This window comes from Giraffa tippelskirchi, chromosome 1 (assembly GCF_054371585.1).
Source record: "Giraffa tippelskirchi isolate mGirTip1 chromosome 1, T2T-mGirTip1v1.2.pri, whole genome shotgun sequence".
Classification (NCBI taxonomy): Eukaryota; Metazoa; Chordata; class Mammalia; order Artiodactyla; family Giraffidae; genus Giraffa; species Giraffa tippelskirchi.
The window spans coordinates 66,749,038-66,762,360 of NC_137275.1; the positions used below are offsets into that span (position 1 = coordinate 66,749,038).

Below are 13,323 nucleotides of genomic sequence, written 5' to 3' on the forward strand. Positions count from 1 at the left end.
AGGTGATGGGAATAGGCATGTAGGCATTATGGCAGCTTGAACATTTACCTGCATGTAATGTATTTTCAGTTTTTCTTTGCCTATATGAGGAAATAAAAATCTAATAACATCCTAGGTTTGGATAATTAACTGTTTGAGAAAGATTTGATTTTCATCACAAGTGTGTCTTTGAGACTATATAGAGATTTGCAAGGGTGACTTCCAAATAAAAGGCAGTTTCTGTACCTGATATCCTTGGCCCCCAGATATGTTTCTGAGGCAGGATTTTTGTCATCTGAAAGGAAATGCAGTAAGCATAGTGTATATTGTGTATCAACCCCAGTAGACTTCTGGGCAGCAGCAGATAATCAAACACATTGATTTGTCTTCAGCAAATATATGAATATTCACAATCAGTGGCATAAGACAGTAAAAACCCTCACATCAGCTGAGGTCACTAACAAGATCTGAACACATTTTCAGTTTTCAAAACTTTGTGCGTTTCAAAAAAAAACCCATAAAGGATTATGGAAATTACGTCTTGTTATCCAGGTATCATGCTTTTCCTTTTCAAAATCCCAGGACCATTTATCTATTTGCGAGACCAAATGCTTGGCTTGGTGCCTAACACATAGAAGACACCCAGAACATATTCCCTGAATGAATGATTGAGACCAACTACAACTTATAGAAAATTGTTGTAACTAAGCCCTTTTGAGAAAACAGCCTCTAGTCTTATCCCATTTCCTTTAAGTGGATGGAAACCTTGTTGCCTCTACTTGGCTCCCTCACAAGGAGCAGAGGAGAGAGATACTGGTGAATTCTTTGTTTATTTTTTCCTTCTTCCTTCAGGCCTTGTTTCTAGTTTTAGAAGGGGGTGGGTGAAGAGATTCTAGACATAAAAGGAGCCAAATTTAAAATTCCCCTTTCTTAGCTTCCCTATGCTGAAAATACCAACTAGATGTAGTAACCAACTCCATGAATATTCTGATTGTTTTTTCACAGAACGCTTGGTTTGTCAGAAATTGGGGTTTCACAAGCTTGGCTATACAAAGACTTGGGTTCAGATTCTAGCTCTACTAAACCCTTAGCACATTGCATAAACTCTTTCAGTCTCACTTTCTCATTTAGGAAATGTACATTGAAATAACACAGTAACCCCACTGCAGTGCTGTGGGGATTAAAGGAGATCATCCGTGGAAAGCATTTGACATAAAACTTTGGTTTTGTTCTTGCTAACAGCAATGAGAATAGTGATAATATCAATCCTCCTCATCATTGTGGTAACTCGGTAGAAGCGCAGAGCAGGGCAGTTTGATCTCCCCAATCTCGCTACCCTCATACTTTGCTATGCATCCTGTTAGTCAGGATGGGCTAAGGTGTGCTCTGATAACAAACACCCCCTAATCTTTGTATCTTAACGGTATAAAAGTTCATTTCTGGATCACACAGATTTCTCTGTGGACCCAAATGGCTCTTCAGAACAGTTGTCTGTTGTGAGTCCATGATCCAAGTTGTGCTGGCGATTCATACCTTGACCCTCGGGATCATCCACCCTGGAACTGACTCGTAGTCCTCCGGTTCCCCTTTACTGTGTAAGGCAAGTTACATGGTTCTGCCTTACTCCAAAGCAATGGGGGAAGAACAGTCCTGCCAGATGCCTGGAAGTAAAGAAGAACGAGAAATACTGGCGAGAGGCACTAGTGACAACCACGCAGACATTTAGCCTTTTCTCACTCTGTCGTACGTGGTTATCACAAATACAGTGGTTATTGCCTTGGCCTGAGCACCCTTTCCAACCAGGTGGCTGTCCTGAAGTTACCGCTGCAGGTGATCTTTAGAAATTATTGAGCTAACTCCATCCTAGATGAGGTAGAGGAGGCAATTTCTAGGCACTGGAAGTGAGTCATGCCTCCTGGATTGCAGCCCCTCCCCCAAGTGTTTCCCCAGCATCCTGCACCCCAGTGATACTGGATGGATGTTGAAATCATGGGTTCCTCACGTTAGGAGGCACTCTTGGGAACCCTGCTCATTTTCCAAGAGTGGAAACTGAGACCCAGGCAGCATGAGTTTGTTTTGTTTCCTGTTTTCTGGGGCTTTCCCAGGGTCCCAAAATTCATGATCAGCCCATCACTTAACCTACACCTGGACAGAGGCCTCCTGGCTCTGCCCGGTGGTTTTCTACTTTCCACCACTTCCATCACCCATACTCATCCTCCTGTAGAAGCGGAGACGTCCCATACCCAATGATTGGCTTGTCTCGCTTTCTGTTCTATTTCTGGTGCCTTCCAAGGCTGAGGCTGGACCTGTGCATTCCCTGGTTGTTCAGAGCGACCCCTGGAGGAGGATCTTCAGCACCTTTTTCTTTCCTTTTTAGTTATTTGTTTTTTGTTTCCAATTTGAGGGACAGGAAATGGGACAATTTAGCAGTTGCTACCACAGGGACTAAACTGTCACCATTTTAGAAGAAGAATGAGAAATTCCATCCCATTCCCCAGTACACCCCACCCCCACTCCCATATACCTCCCGAAGTTTCTATCGATATTTTAATGAGACTGCATGTAGAAGCTCTTTGGCCAGATGGTAAAATATGGTCCCTGCTTGTACTTGTTCGGAACCCCTCTGTGCTATAAAAAGGGGGCTTAGACAGCTCTGGATGTCTCTGAGACTGAGACTTGCCTGGAAATTCTGGGCTGCAGCTGGCCTTTCAGTCCCTCCAGACTATGTTCATTGTTTCTAACTTCACAATGTGAAGCTGAGGCCCCCAGAGCCTGGGTTTTCCAAGTACAGGTGGAGTAAGAATCACCTGTGCCATGTGCTAACAGCAGATTTCTGAGCCAACCATCAGAGATTGACCATTTGGGCGGTATGTGAGCTGGGGGGTGAGCAGTCTGAGCCCAGGCCCAGGAATCTGCATTTTCACAAGCAACCCAGGGTAACATAGAGCAGAGCTCTTGTTGATGCCAGTGCACCAAGGTGGCAGAACTACAGAGGAGGTGTCCCATCGTCAGCCAGAGCAACAACACTTGGAGCTATTTTATAAATAAGGCTTAAACCTAAGGCTTGTTCTGCTGATAGAAACAAATGACATGGAATAACATTTTTGCAATTCACTATTCTAGAACACAGTAAGCAGAAGAAAGAACCATCCAGCAGTGGCTTTCTCAAGACCATACTTTTCTTGAAGTGGCTTCATCTTTATACAGAAAGAGTTTCTTACTCTTTGATGAAATTTTTAATTGTCCTGTTTTCCACACCCTAAAGACAACCAAACAGCAGCAATGCTGCTCCTCAAATCCCTGGTCCCTGGGTCTTAGGCACCTCTGTGCATGTTTTCTACCAAGTGTCTTAGACAGAGAGGGAATGGATATCTACTTCTGCTCTTTACAGCTTCCAAGGCCCAGTTTGGGTCATGCTTTGGGAGAGAAACGGCTTCTCTCTTGGACCCTAACAGATTGCAGTTCAAGGTTAGGGAACTTGAATTCCATTTTGCTAATAAGTGGTGGCCCTTACCTGGTCCTCTTCGATAGACCAGATGTGACTCTAATCTTGCCTGCTTCAGCTTATAACGTCTACACATGATTATGATTTTCTTCCCCAAAGTGGAAAGAATCAGAGTGTATGTGGGCCCTTAGATTTGGATCTGAAGGGATAAAGGAGACTGTCTTTGTGCCACCAGTACTAATAGCACTGCCAACCGAGGCTGCTGATCACAGGTAAAGAACTGAAGGCACAAGGGTAGATCTGTTAAACTGTGTGTGAATGGTATTTTTTCCTGTGAAATCTCAATACCTCCCTGAGGACATTGCTGTTCAGGTTTTTGAGCTACTCTTCTCTGATATTTACACGTCGGGGATTTTACTCTTGAGAAATCACTGTGGCAACAGAACCATTTGCCTCCACGAAGACGATGTCAAAGTCTTAAAATCTGGGACGTTTAAAGGCAGGATTCCAACCTCATTACTGCCAGGAATAAGATTCATCCAGGGTGGAAGTGTCCTCTCTTAGAGCTCAAATCATCTCAGAAAGGCTTTTCTTTCCCCTTTGTTTTTGAAGCTAAGCAATTACTTTTTTTTTTAAGGAAAAAAATGTGCTAATGCACAAAACTCTCTTTTTCCCCTTTCATTTATTTGAAATTGAACTTAACAAAGTCAGTTCCAAGCAAGCACTATATATGAGTAATGCTTTTTGTCCATAACAGAGCATTGACGCGAATGTATGGGAGTGCTGATCCTCTGTCTGCTTTGTGTGAGCGTCCGCGATGACAAAGTGCTCATGTCAGAGTGTATAATGAAACTATAAATTGTTTTCATGAATGCTCTGAATTTGGTCTTTTACGGGGCAAATTCAAAAGGTATTTAGTGCCGCATCTCACATATGTGAATAACACCAGACAGTGCAATAGACCCAATAAAAGGACAGAATCGCAGTCGGGCTCACGCTGGCCCAGGTGGTGGATGATTGTCAGGTGAGGGTCTGTCACGGTGAGGGGAGAGGGGCGATGGAGAGACGAAGATATCCTGCAACTCTGAGGAAGAGTTCCAGCAAGATGGAACTTGACTTTGAGGGGATAATTCAGTGTGACTAAAATACCTCACTCATAAAATTGGTCTCTGGGTGGTGGGTATCTGCACTTGAATCCTAGAAAAAAGTGCGCACCTCTGCCCGGTTTTAGTGAACAAAAACTCTCAAGTGAGAAAATGTCTGCTGGATTGCATGGGCAGGTGCAATCATTGTAGTAATGTATAGTTTGATCAAATTATTTTTTGTTACATTTTTGGTATTTTTTTAAATTATAGAAACCATATAGGTGTATTCTAGAACATTTTGCAAGCATAAAAAATAAAGAAAACATGCAAATAATTTTGCTACCAAGAGATAATTGTTAGTAATATACAGAATTTTTATTAAATTTGTGTTATGTTATTTTGTAAAATTTTAATAGAATTTTACACGGTTATATCAGGATATATAAGTACCTTTTGAAACAAAATTTGGCATCCTGTTATCTATTTAACTATGGAATTGTATAAAAGGATTGTGCTCTCTAACTTACCAATTATTTTACCTGTCTCAGTTGGCCAAACTTCATGAATGTCCACGGTTTTGGTTCTGTCACAAGGGCACTGTGTCAAGTACTTTAGCAGCCTTTGAGCTCACGTGTCATTGAATGACAAATGTCTCTGGGTATATGATCTCTGAAGACAAAAAGCAACAAGGCAAAATCAACCCTGCAGGGTGTATGAACTCCAATGCGGGTGAAAGGAGGGAGGCCTGGTGACAGTTCTGAGTCACGTGGATGTGTTTGTTCTGCAGTACCTGGTGTGTAAAAGGAAGCTGGAGAGTAAGAAGGAAGCCCTGCTGATCATTTCCAAGGAGCTGGACACATGTCAACAGGAAAGGGACCAGTACAAACTCATGGCCAATCAGCTTCGAGAGCGTCACCAGTCCCTGAAGAAGAAGTACCGCGAACTCATCGTACGTATTACGTTACGGTGATGTCCCTGTTCCCTTATGGAGATAGAAAGAGGGGCTTTAAACATGTGATCTCTTCCAAAGAGGGCTGAATCCAGACAGTTACCAACTGGAAAGACATGAAAGTCTTTCAAGTTATCAAGACATGAAAGTCATCAACCCTACTTCCTCCGCACCCAGTACCATTTGCTGGTTGATAAGTATTTGCTTCCGGATACTTGCTCTGGCACCTGTGAATGTACACACATATCTGAATGTGTCTGCGTGTACCTTATTTACTTATTAATTAATTGTATGAAGGGTTTATTTTTCTGGAAGATTCATGTTATAAATCTGTACTAATACAGAAGCCACTAACTAGCTGCATGTGGTTATTTAAGTTTCATTTTGAATTAATTAGAATTAAATAAAATTGAACACTCAGACTCCTCATATTTCATGTGCTCAATCGCTATAGTTGTCTGGTGGCTACCGTATGGGATTGTGTTGATATAGAACATTTCCATGGTGGCTGCTATATTGGACTGTTAGCTGTGGGACATGTCCCTCATTGCAGAGAATCCTATTGGACAGCTTTATATAAATGTTACTCTAAAACTTGCTCTTTTCGCTCAGCACTTTATTTTGGACATCTCTCTAGGCCATATATACAGATTTAACTCATTAAAGAAATATTTGCATAGTAGTATTTCCATAATTTTTAAACCTTTCCCTCTCCTGGGCAATTAGATTTTCTCTAGTTTTCATATGGCACAATTTTTAAGGATGCAAATTAAAATGAATTGGAGGATACCAACTGCATAGTGCTATTTTGCATTCTCACTTCATTTTTTCTCACTTATGCCATCTCTTTTTTAAGTGCTGACACTATTGCTTACATTTAACCAGCTTTGCTGGGGTCATTGAATTGTCCTCAACAGAAATACAATAGAAAGATTCCTAAGGTTAAAGTAATGTTGACTTACATGAGGACTGCATCAGATAAAGGAGTACTGTTTCCTGAGCATTTATCATTTACCTGAGATATTTATGTATTGCCAGATGGCACATGAGGGAGAGAAATTAAATCCTTTTAAGACAAGAATCTGATAGGGCTAGAAGTTCTCAGTTAGTTTTCTTGTATTTTGGGCATATCCTGTCCCCAAATTGTTCTGTCTATAGAGAAAATTCAAGTGTGTGTGTATATGCATGTGCATATGTGTGTCCATTACTATTACCTTGAATCTAATCATTTAAAAAAGGAACTCAAACCAAATGAAATATTATTTCAGTTTAGTCTGCTCAAAAGTAATTTTGATAAATCTAAGTAATTAATTTATTTGGCTCACATAGGTTTAGAAAATATATCAGTTCAGTTCAGTCACTCAGTCGTGTCCAACTCTGTGACCCCATGGACTGCAGTACACCAGGCTTCCCAGTCCATCATCAACTCCCGGAGCTTGCTCAAACTCATGTCTATCAAGTCGGTGATGCCATCCAACCATGTTATAGAAAATATATAGATTGGTCCTAATTGAAAGTGATTCTTTAGAGGTTTTCCCAAAATAACTCTGGTTCAGTTTACAGTTATCAGTTTTTAAAATATATTTTAGTTTGGTTCAGAACATTGCTGGTTGCAGAGGGCAGGAGTTGGGGGGAGGGGCTGAATTTAGTTCATAGTTCAGTACAATTCCTTGAATCTACACATATCTGATTTTTTAAAAAATAAAATGTAACATTGGTTTCTTTGTAGGATGGAGATCCTTCACTTCCCCCTGAAAAGAGGAAACAGGTAAGACTTACTCCTGATCTTTGGTAACTCTCAGGATGTTTGTATTGATGTCTGACAACAACTGAAGGATCAGGGAATCCCAAAATGTGTAGCGAAATCTTTTAATTTCTCAGAGGTGTTTGTATTACTGGGGACAGTGTGGTTGAGAAACACTGACTACCAAGAGGAGCTAAGGGTTGGGTGAAGGAGACACAGTGAAGTCTAACAGGATAGAAGAGGGCACACAAGTTGACTCTGTTCCTTTTCTTGTTGGGAATCCTGTTGAAAAACCACAAGTTGAGGGCACACTGCTAGCGGGCTTTAGCTCACTATTTCATGGATGAATGTCATTCTGCCACTTCAGACTTTTAAAGACATCTTACCAGCAAAGCTCATAAGCCATGTATGTTCTCTCCTAAATGCTAACCAGCATTGTTTATTGATGAATCCATTTCCCCCACAGATTTTAGGTGCCCACTTTTTTCAATGAATAAGTCCTTATCTTGTGTGTGTGTGTGTGTGTGTGTTTGTGGACTTTCTGTTTGTTCCATTGAGCTTCCTGTACCATCCTATTTGTACCACGTTATTCTGTTTTTGTTTATACTTTCCATACCTGTTTGGGATATTATCCTTAGCTTTGCTCTTTCTTTTCAGATTTCTTATTTTTTTTTAAATTTAACTGACAAATATTTTATCGAGTCCTCCTCTAATCCCCACCCCACCCAAACCCATTCCTGTTGGTATTTTGATTGGAGTTTTCTTAAATTTATAGATTGATGTAGGGACAGTTAACACTTTTATAGCATTATGTCCAGGAGTATCATACATCAAATTTTTAAAATCCAGTTGCATGCATACTTATATATATTGCTTTTTTCAAAGATATCTTGTTAGCTATTTCCTCAACTTCACAACTTTCTATATTGACACCCCCTGACTGGTAGCGTTTCATGGGCTTGAAGGTAGCCTGGATGATGGTGATATTAATGCTGTGTTCCATGTTATGGGAAACCCTCTGCACCAGAGCAGGGCTTCAAAACTGGTGGGTGAAAATAAGGACTCAGGAATTGTTTGCTGTCTTTAGAGCTGTAATGGCTCAGCCAACATCCTGTTTTTGTTCATTGATCATATACCTGGCACAGCTTATGAACACCTAAGATTCATGACTGAGGAAACTGTAGACACACACACACACAACATTTACCCTTAAATAACAATTCAGTCCTATGGTTACTCTTTCAGGCATTCAGTTATGGTCACTCCCATATTCCTTTTCTATTTTATTTGATTATTTTGTAATGCTCCAGCTTTGAGCTAATATCAGATTCTTCTACGGAGCTAATTGATGTTTTTTTCCTAAACAAAATGATGTGGAAATTTATTATAAATGTTTTAAAATTGGGATCCTTAGTGTGGAATTGCTTATGTTTTTGTTTTTGTGTTTTTGGTGTCTATGAGCCATCATCTTTGCTGCGATTTTAGAGTTTGTTAGTATTCATGAAGGAGTTTTACAGTGTAAGTGAATTCATGTTCCGTGACTTTATAATAAAAAATTTACATTGACTGAAGAGAATCTGATGAATTCCAGTAAGTCTGTCAAGCTGCATTCTTACAGCTCTGAAACAAACAAACAAACAAACAAAACAGGTTCAATGTCCTAAGTTCTGGCTTTGTAGCTTTTAATATGGCATTTAGTTTCTGTCCGTTTAGGATTTAGTGTGGTGGTATGAGCTTGGGCTCTGCACCCTTCCTGCCTGTGATGGATGACATAGGATGGACTGGGATACCAGTGACAGACATTCTAAACTGCTTAAACAGTAAAGGAGTCGATACCCTTGCATAACCGCAAGTTGAGAGGTAGTGCAGGTCTCAGATGCTGAACTGTCATGTACTCATTCTCTCTTCTCTACCATACTTACCAAAGAAAAATACAGGAAATCAAATCTTGTATTTCAGATGGACCATGAATACCTTCTTAGTATAAGAGTATGGAGAAGGCAATGGCACCCCACTCCAGTACTCTTGCCTGGAGAATCCCATGGACAGAGGAGCCTGGTAGGCTGCAGTCCATGGGGTCGCTAAGAGTTGGACGCAACTGAGCGACTTCACTTTCACTTTTCACTTTCGTGCATCGGAGAAGGAAATGGCAACCCACTCCAGTATTCTTGCCTTGAGAATCCCAGGGATGGCGGAGCCTAGTGGGCTGCTGTCTATGGGGTCGCACAGAGTCCGGCACAACTGAAGTGACTTAGTAGCAGCAGCAGCATGGGGCTCAGATGGTAAAGAATCTGCCTGCAACGCAGGAGACCTGGGTTCTATCCTTGGGTCAGGAAGATCCCCTGGGGAAGGAAATGGCTAACCATTCCAGTATTCTTGCCTGGAGAATTCCATGGACAGAGGAGCCTGATGAGCTACAGTGCATGGGGTTGCAAAAAGTCAGACACGACTAAGCAACTAACACTTTCAATTTCATGTATCATGCAATAATATTTACTTAACTAAAACAATATTGACTGTTAATCTGAAGTTCACATTGAGCTGGGAATCGTATATTTTATCTGACCGTTCTATCACTGTGCCAATTTTAACGTCAGTTTCTTCTTGAGTTTAGCATCAGCTTTCTCCTGAGGCCAGCTCCCATAAGCAGGGAAGACCGAAAACCCAGCCCTGAAATATAAGTCCTTCCCTCCAGTCTCACTGGACCAATGTAGGACATGCTGTCCTTCCTAGTCTGTTAATATTCACTGGCAGGATACTATTCATTAATTAGCTTAGAGTAATCACCTGGGATGGAAGGGCCAGCAGTGACACCCACTAAACTAATAATGTACCTTGGGAAGTTTCCTTTGGGGGCCTGAGACTCAGTGTTTCCATCTTCAAAATGGGAATAAACTTGGTGCCCACTGCATAGTATGGCTGTGAGGAACAAATGAGGTAACAAAAGTAGAGTCTTCAGCACAGTGCCTGGCACAGGGTGAGCATCAATAAATATTCATCATCCTCTCCCCCTCCTGATCATCCTTTTCTCTTTTAATCAATTGTATATTTGTGTGCCTTTGTCAGGACCCTTCTGGTTACACTTGGCAACTTGAAATCACTTGGGCCAAAGAGGAAGTTACTGGCTCGTAGAACCTCAGAAGGGTTGGGTGAGCAGCCACCTTGGGAGGCAGAAATGAAGCCAAGCCTCAAGACCAGCTACCACCAGCACTCAGGGGCCCCCAGGTTTTTCCTCTGCCTTCAGCATTCTCTGGGTCAGCTATCATTTCTTTTTCTGGACCTGCTTTCTCTATAGAATAGGAAACATGACTGCTGACCACATAAAGGCTATAGATCCCACGTCTTTGATCTCTAGGAAGAAGCTGCTCCCTGAGTCCCAGGAGAGAGCTCCCCTAGGCCAGGCTCAGTCCAGGGGTCCACTTCCAGGTCAACTGGGCATGGCCAGGCATACTGTAGATATAAGGCAGCTTCTGTTGTTGTCATGGTGACAGGATGCTGGGTAGACTGTGTGTTAACCATCTGCTGTATGTGCCTTCTTGAGACAGTCTTGGAATGACAAATCCTAATGACAGAACCAGTGTTTTTGAGTGCTCATCCTTGCTGTATCAGACCCTATGCCCAACATTACACCTTGGAGGATCCCATTTAATTCCCACACCACCATGGGAAATAGGGTTATTATTATTATTACAGTCAGACAAATGAGGAAATTGAGGCCAGTGGCAGTTAAGTAAATTACTGAAGGGAAATAACATGAGGAATTGGTGATGGAGAAGGAGTTTAAAGTCCTGCAGTCCACTCAGAGCTCATTCTTAGAGCCACCATGGTTCAGTAAGTATTTATGGAACACCTTATGGGTATCCTGTGCTAATTAGACACTAGGAACACAGGTGTGAAAAAAGTCAGACCCAAATCCTTGAGCGTGTGGAACCTGCCTTGGTTAGAGTGAGCAGACCTTATGTTTGCTCAGGATCATTGCCATTTGCACCTCTTGTCCTGGCATAATTTTATTTTTATATAAGATTTTTTTGATGTGGTTGTCCTACTCTTTTTGTGACCTCATGGACTGCAGCCCACCAGGCTCCTCTGTCCATGGGATTACCCAGGCAAGAATACTGGAATGAGACCATTTTGAAAGTCTTTACTGAATTTGTTACAATATTGCTTCAGTTTTGTATATATTGACCAGGAGGCATGTGGGATCTTAGCTACCCAACCAGGGATGGAACCCACACCTGCTGCTTTGGAAGGAAAACTCTCAACCACTGGACTGCCAGGGAAGTCCCTGTCCTGACATAATTTGTATTAGTGCTCCCTTCTCTCTACAGAGTGTCTTGATTTGGATGATAAATAATATAGTTACCTTAAGTCTCATAGAGATGCTGTGAGCAGACAATAAACAAAATGATTAAAATATACAGGATGTTAAATGGTAGTCGGTGCAATGGAGAGAAAAATGTAGCCCAAAGCCAGGGAGGGAATTCTGGCTTAGTAATGGAAGAAATGTCTTGATAAACAGTGGGGGGAAATAGTTCTAGTATTTTGGAAAAATTCTTACCTGTTTAAAATATAGGTTTTCAAATTTTGTTTGCCTTTCGTTGATTTATAAACGTATGCTGTTGGTTTTTGGGTGGGCAAGGGTGTTCAGATGCCCTGTTCATTAGCTCAGTGTGGGGAAGAAAATGCACTGTTCCATTTGCAGGTGCTGGTTACAGTGAAACGTTCCATTTAGCCAGAAGCAGACAGCTTTAGCATCTGTGTGCTGGTACTGGATGAGAGAGGTGCAATTACCTTCTTCACTTTTTCATCAGCAGGAACGAAGGGTAGAAGTGTGCACCCTGACCTAGTGTCTCCTGTCTTATATTGCGTGTTTATCCCAAAGGCAAAACAGTAAGTGAAGTATTTACCCCTCCAGCTGCAAAGCAAATGTACCTGTGTTAGCAGAAGGCATTGGAATGAGAACCAGCTGCCAGGGTAACAGATGGGACATGGAAGAGGATCAAGAGATCCCCGCATTGGAAAAGGAGAAGATGCAGCACTGAGGATCTCATTGGCCACAGGCCTTGAAACCGTGGCTTCAGTTTCTTGACTTGAAGGAGGGATTCCTATGGACTCCTCCCGTCTTCAGCTCAGAAGGAGAGATTACTATCATCACTGTCTCATGGACTGAATGTTTACCTCTCCACCCCCCCCCCCACTAAATTTGTATGTTGAAACTCCACTCCTCAGTGTGGTGGTATTAGGAGGTGGGGCCCCTGAGAGGTAGTTAGAATGAGATGAGGTCATGAGGGTGGAGTCCTCATGAGTGGATTCAGTGCCCTTCTCTGCTGCCCGCCATGTGAGTGCAAAAGAAGAAACCTACAGCCTGAAAGAGGGCGCTCCCCTGAACCTGACTGTGCTGGCACCTTGATCTCCGATTCCCTGCCTCTAAAACTGTGAGAAATAAACTTCTGTTGTGTATAAGCCACCCAGTCTGTGGTGCTTTGCTGTAGCAGCTCAAGCTGACTATAAATGTATTGCAAGTTCTTCTCAAATATAAGTAGAAACAGTACCACATCCTCAGTTTTGCAGTGCTCTGTGCTTTTCAGAGACCGTGTGTATATGGTGTGCATGGACACATGTATCTATGTATGTGTGTCATCTCCCAGCTGGCTTCTGCAGCCACATGGCAAGTTAGGTCTTTCCTGAAGTTGAAAGGCAGCACCATGTATGGCAATAGATAAAAGCTGAGGTTCTGGCATCCAACTTGGGGGATATAAGTATAATACTTTCACTTGCTGACTGGGTGATCTAGGGCAAGCTATGTAACCTTTCTGAGACTCAGTTTCCTCCTCTCCAAAATGAACATAATCATGAGATAGATTCATAAAATTTGTATAAAGAATGAATGTGATAACATGTATAAGGCCCACTGCCTTATGCTTGGTGAGTGCTCAGTGTGGTGTTGCTCAGTTGCTCAGTAGTGTCTGACTCTTTGTGACCCCATGGAGTTCTCAGTGTTGGCTAATTCTTTAATTTTTCCTGTGACTTGTCCAAGGTCATACAGGAGGTGAGTAGAGCAGGACTAAAAATCCAAATCTCCTAGTGTGTTGTTCAGTGTTCTAATTTAGGTTTTTGTTCC

At 41.9% G+C, this 13,323-nt stretch overlaps 1 protein-coding gene across 12 annotated transcripts in view; it reads left to right on the forward strand.

Annotated features, from left to right (window-relative positions):
• The window catches only part of CCDC149 (coiled-coil domain containing 149), a 114,340-nt gene that overhangs the window by 40,600 nt on the left and 60,417 nt on the right, over window positions 1-13,323 (forward strand). For all 12 annotated transcript variants that reach the window (XR_014069225.1, XR_014069279.1, XR_014069296.1 and 9 more), the window contains 2 exons: window positions 5,297-5,458; window positions 7,188-7,226. Coding sequence is in view for 9 of the 12 variants with exons in the window: in XM_081543365.1 (XP_081399491.1) it covers window positions 5,297-5,458; window positions 7,188-7,226 (201 nt within the window). In the remaining 3 variants the exon portion in view is untranslated. The remainder of the gene's footprint in view (window positions 1-5,296; window positions 5,459-7,187; window positions 7,227-13,323) is intronic.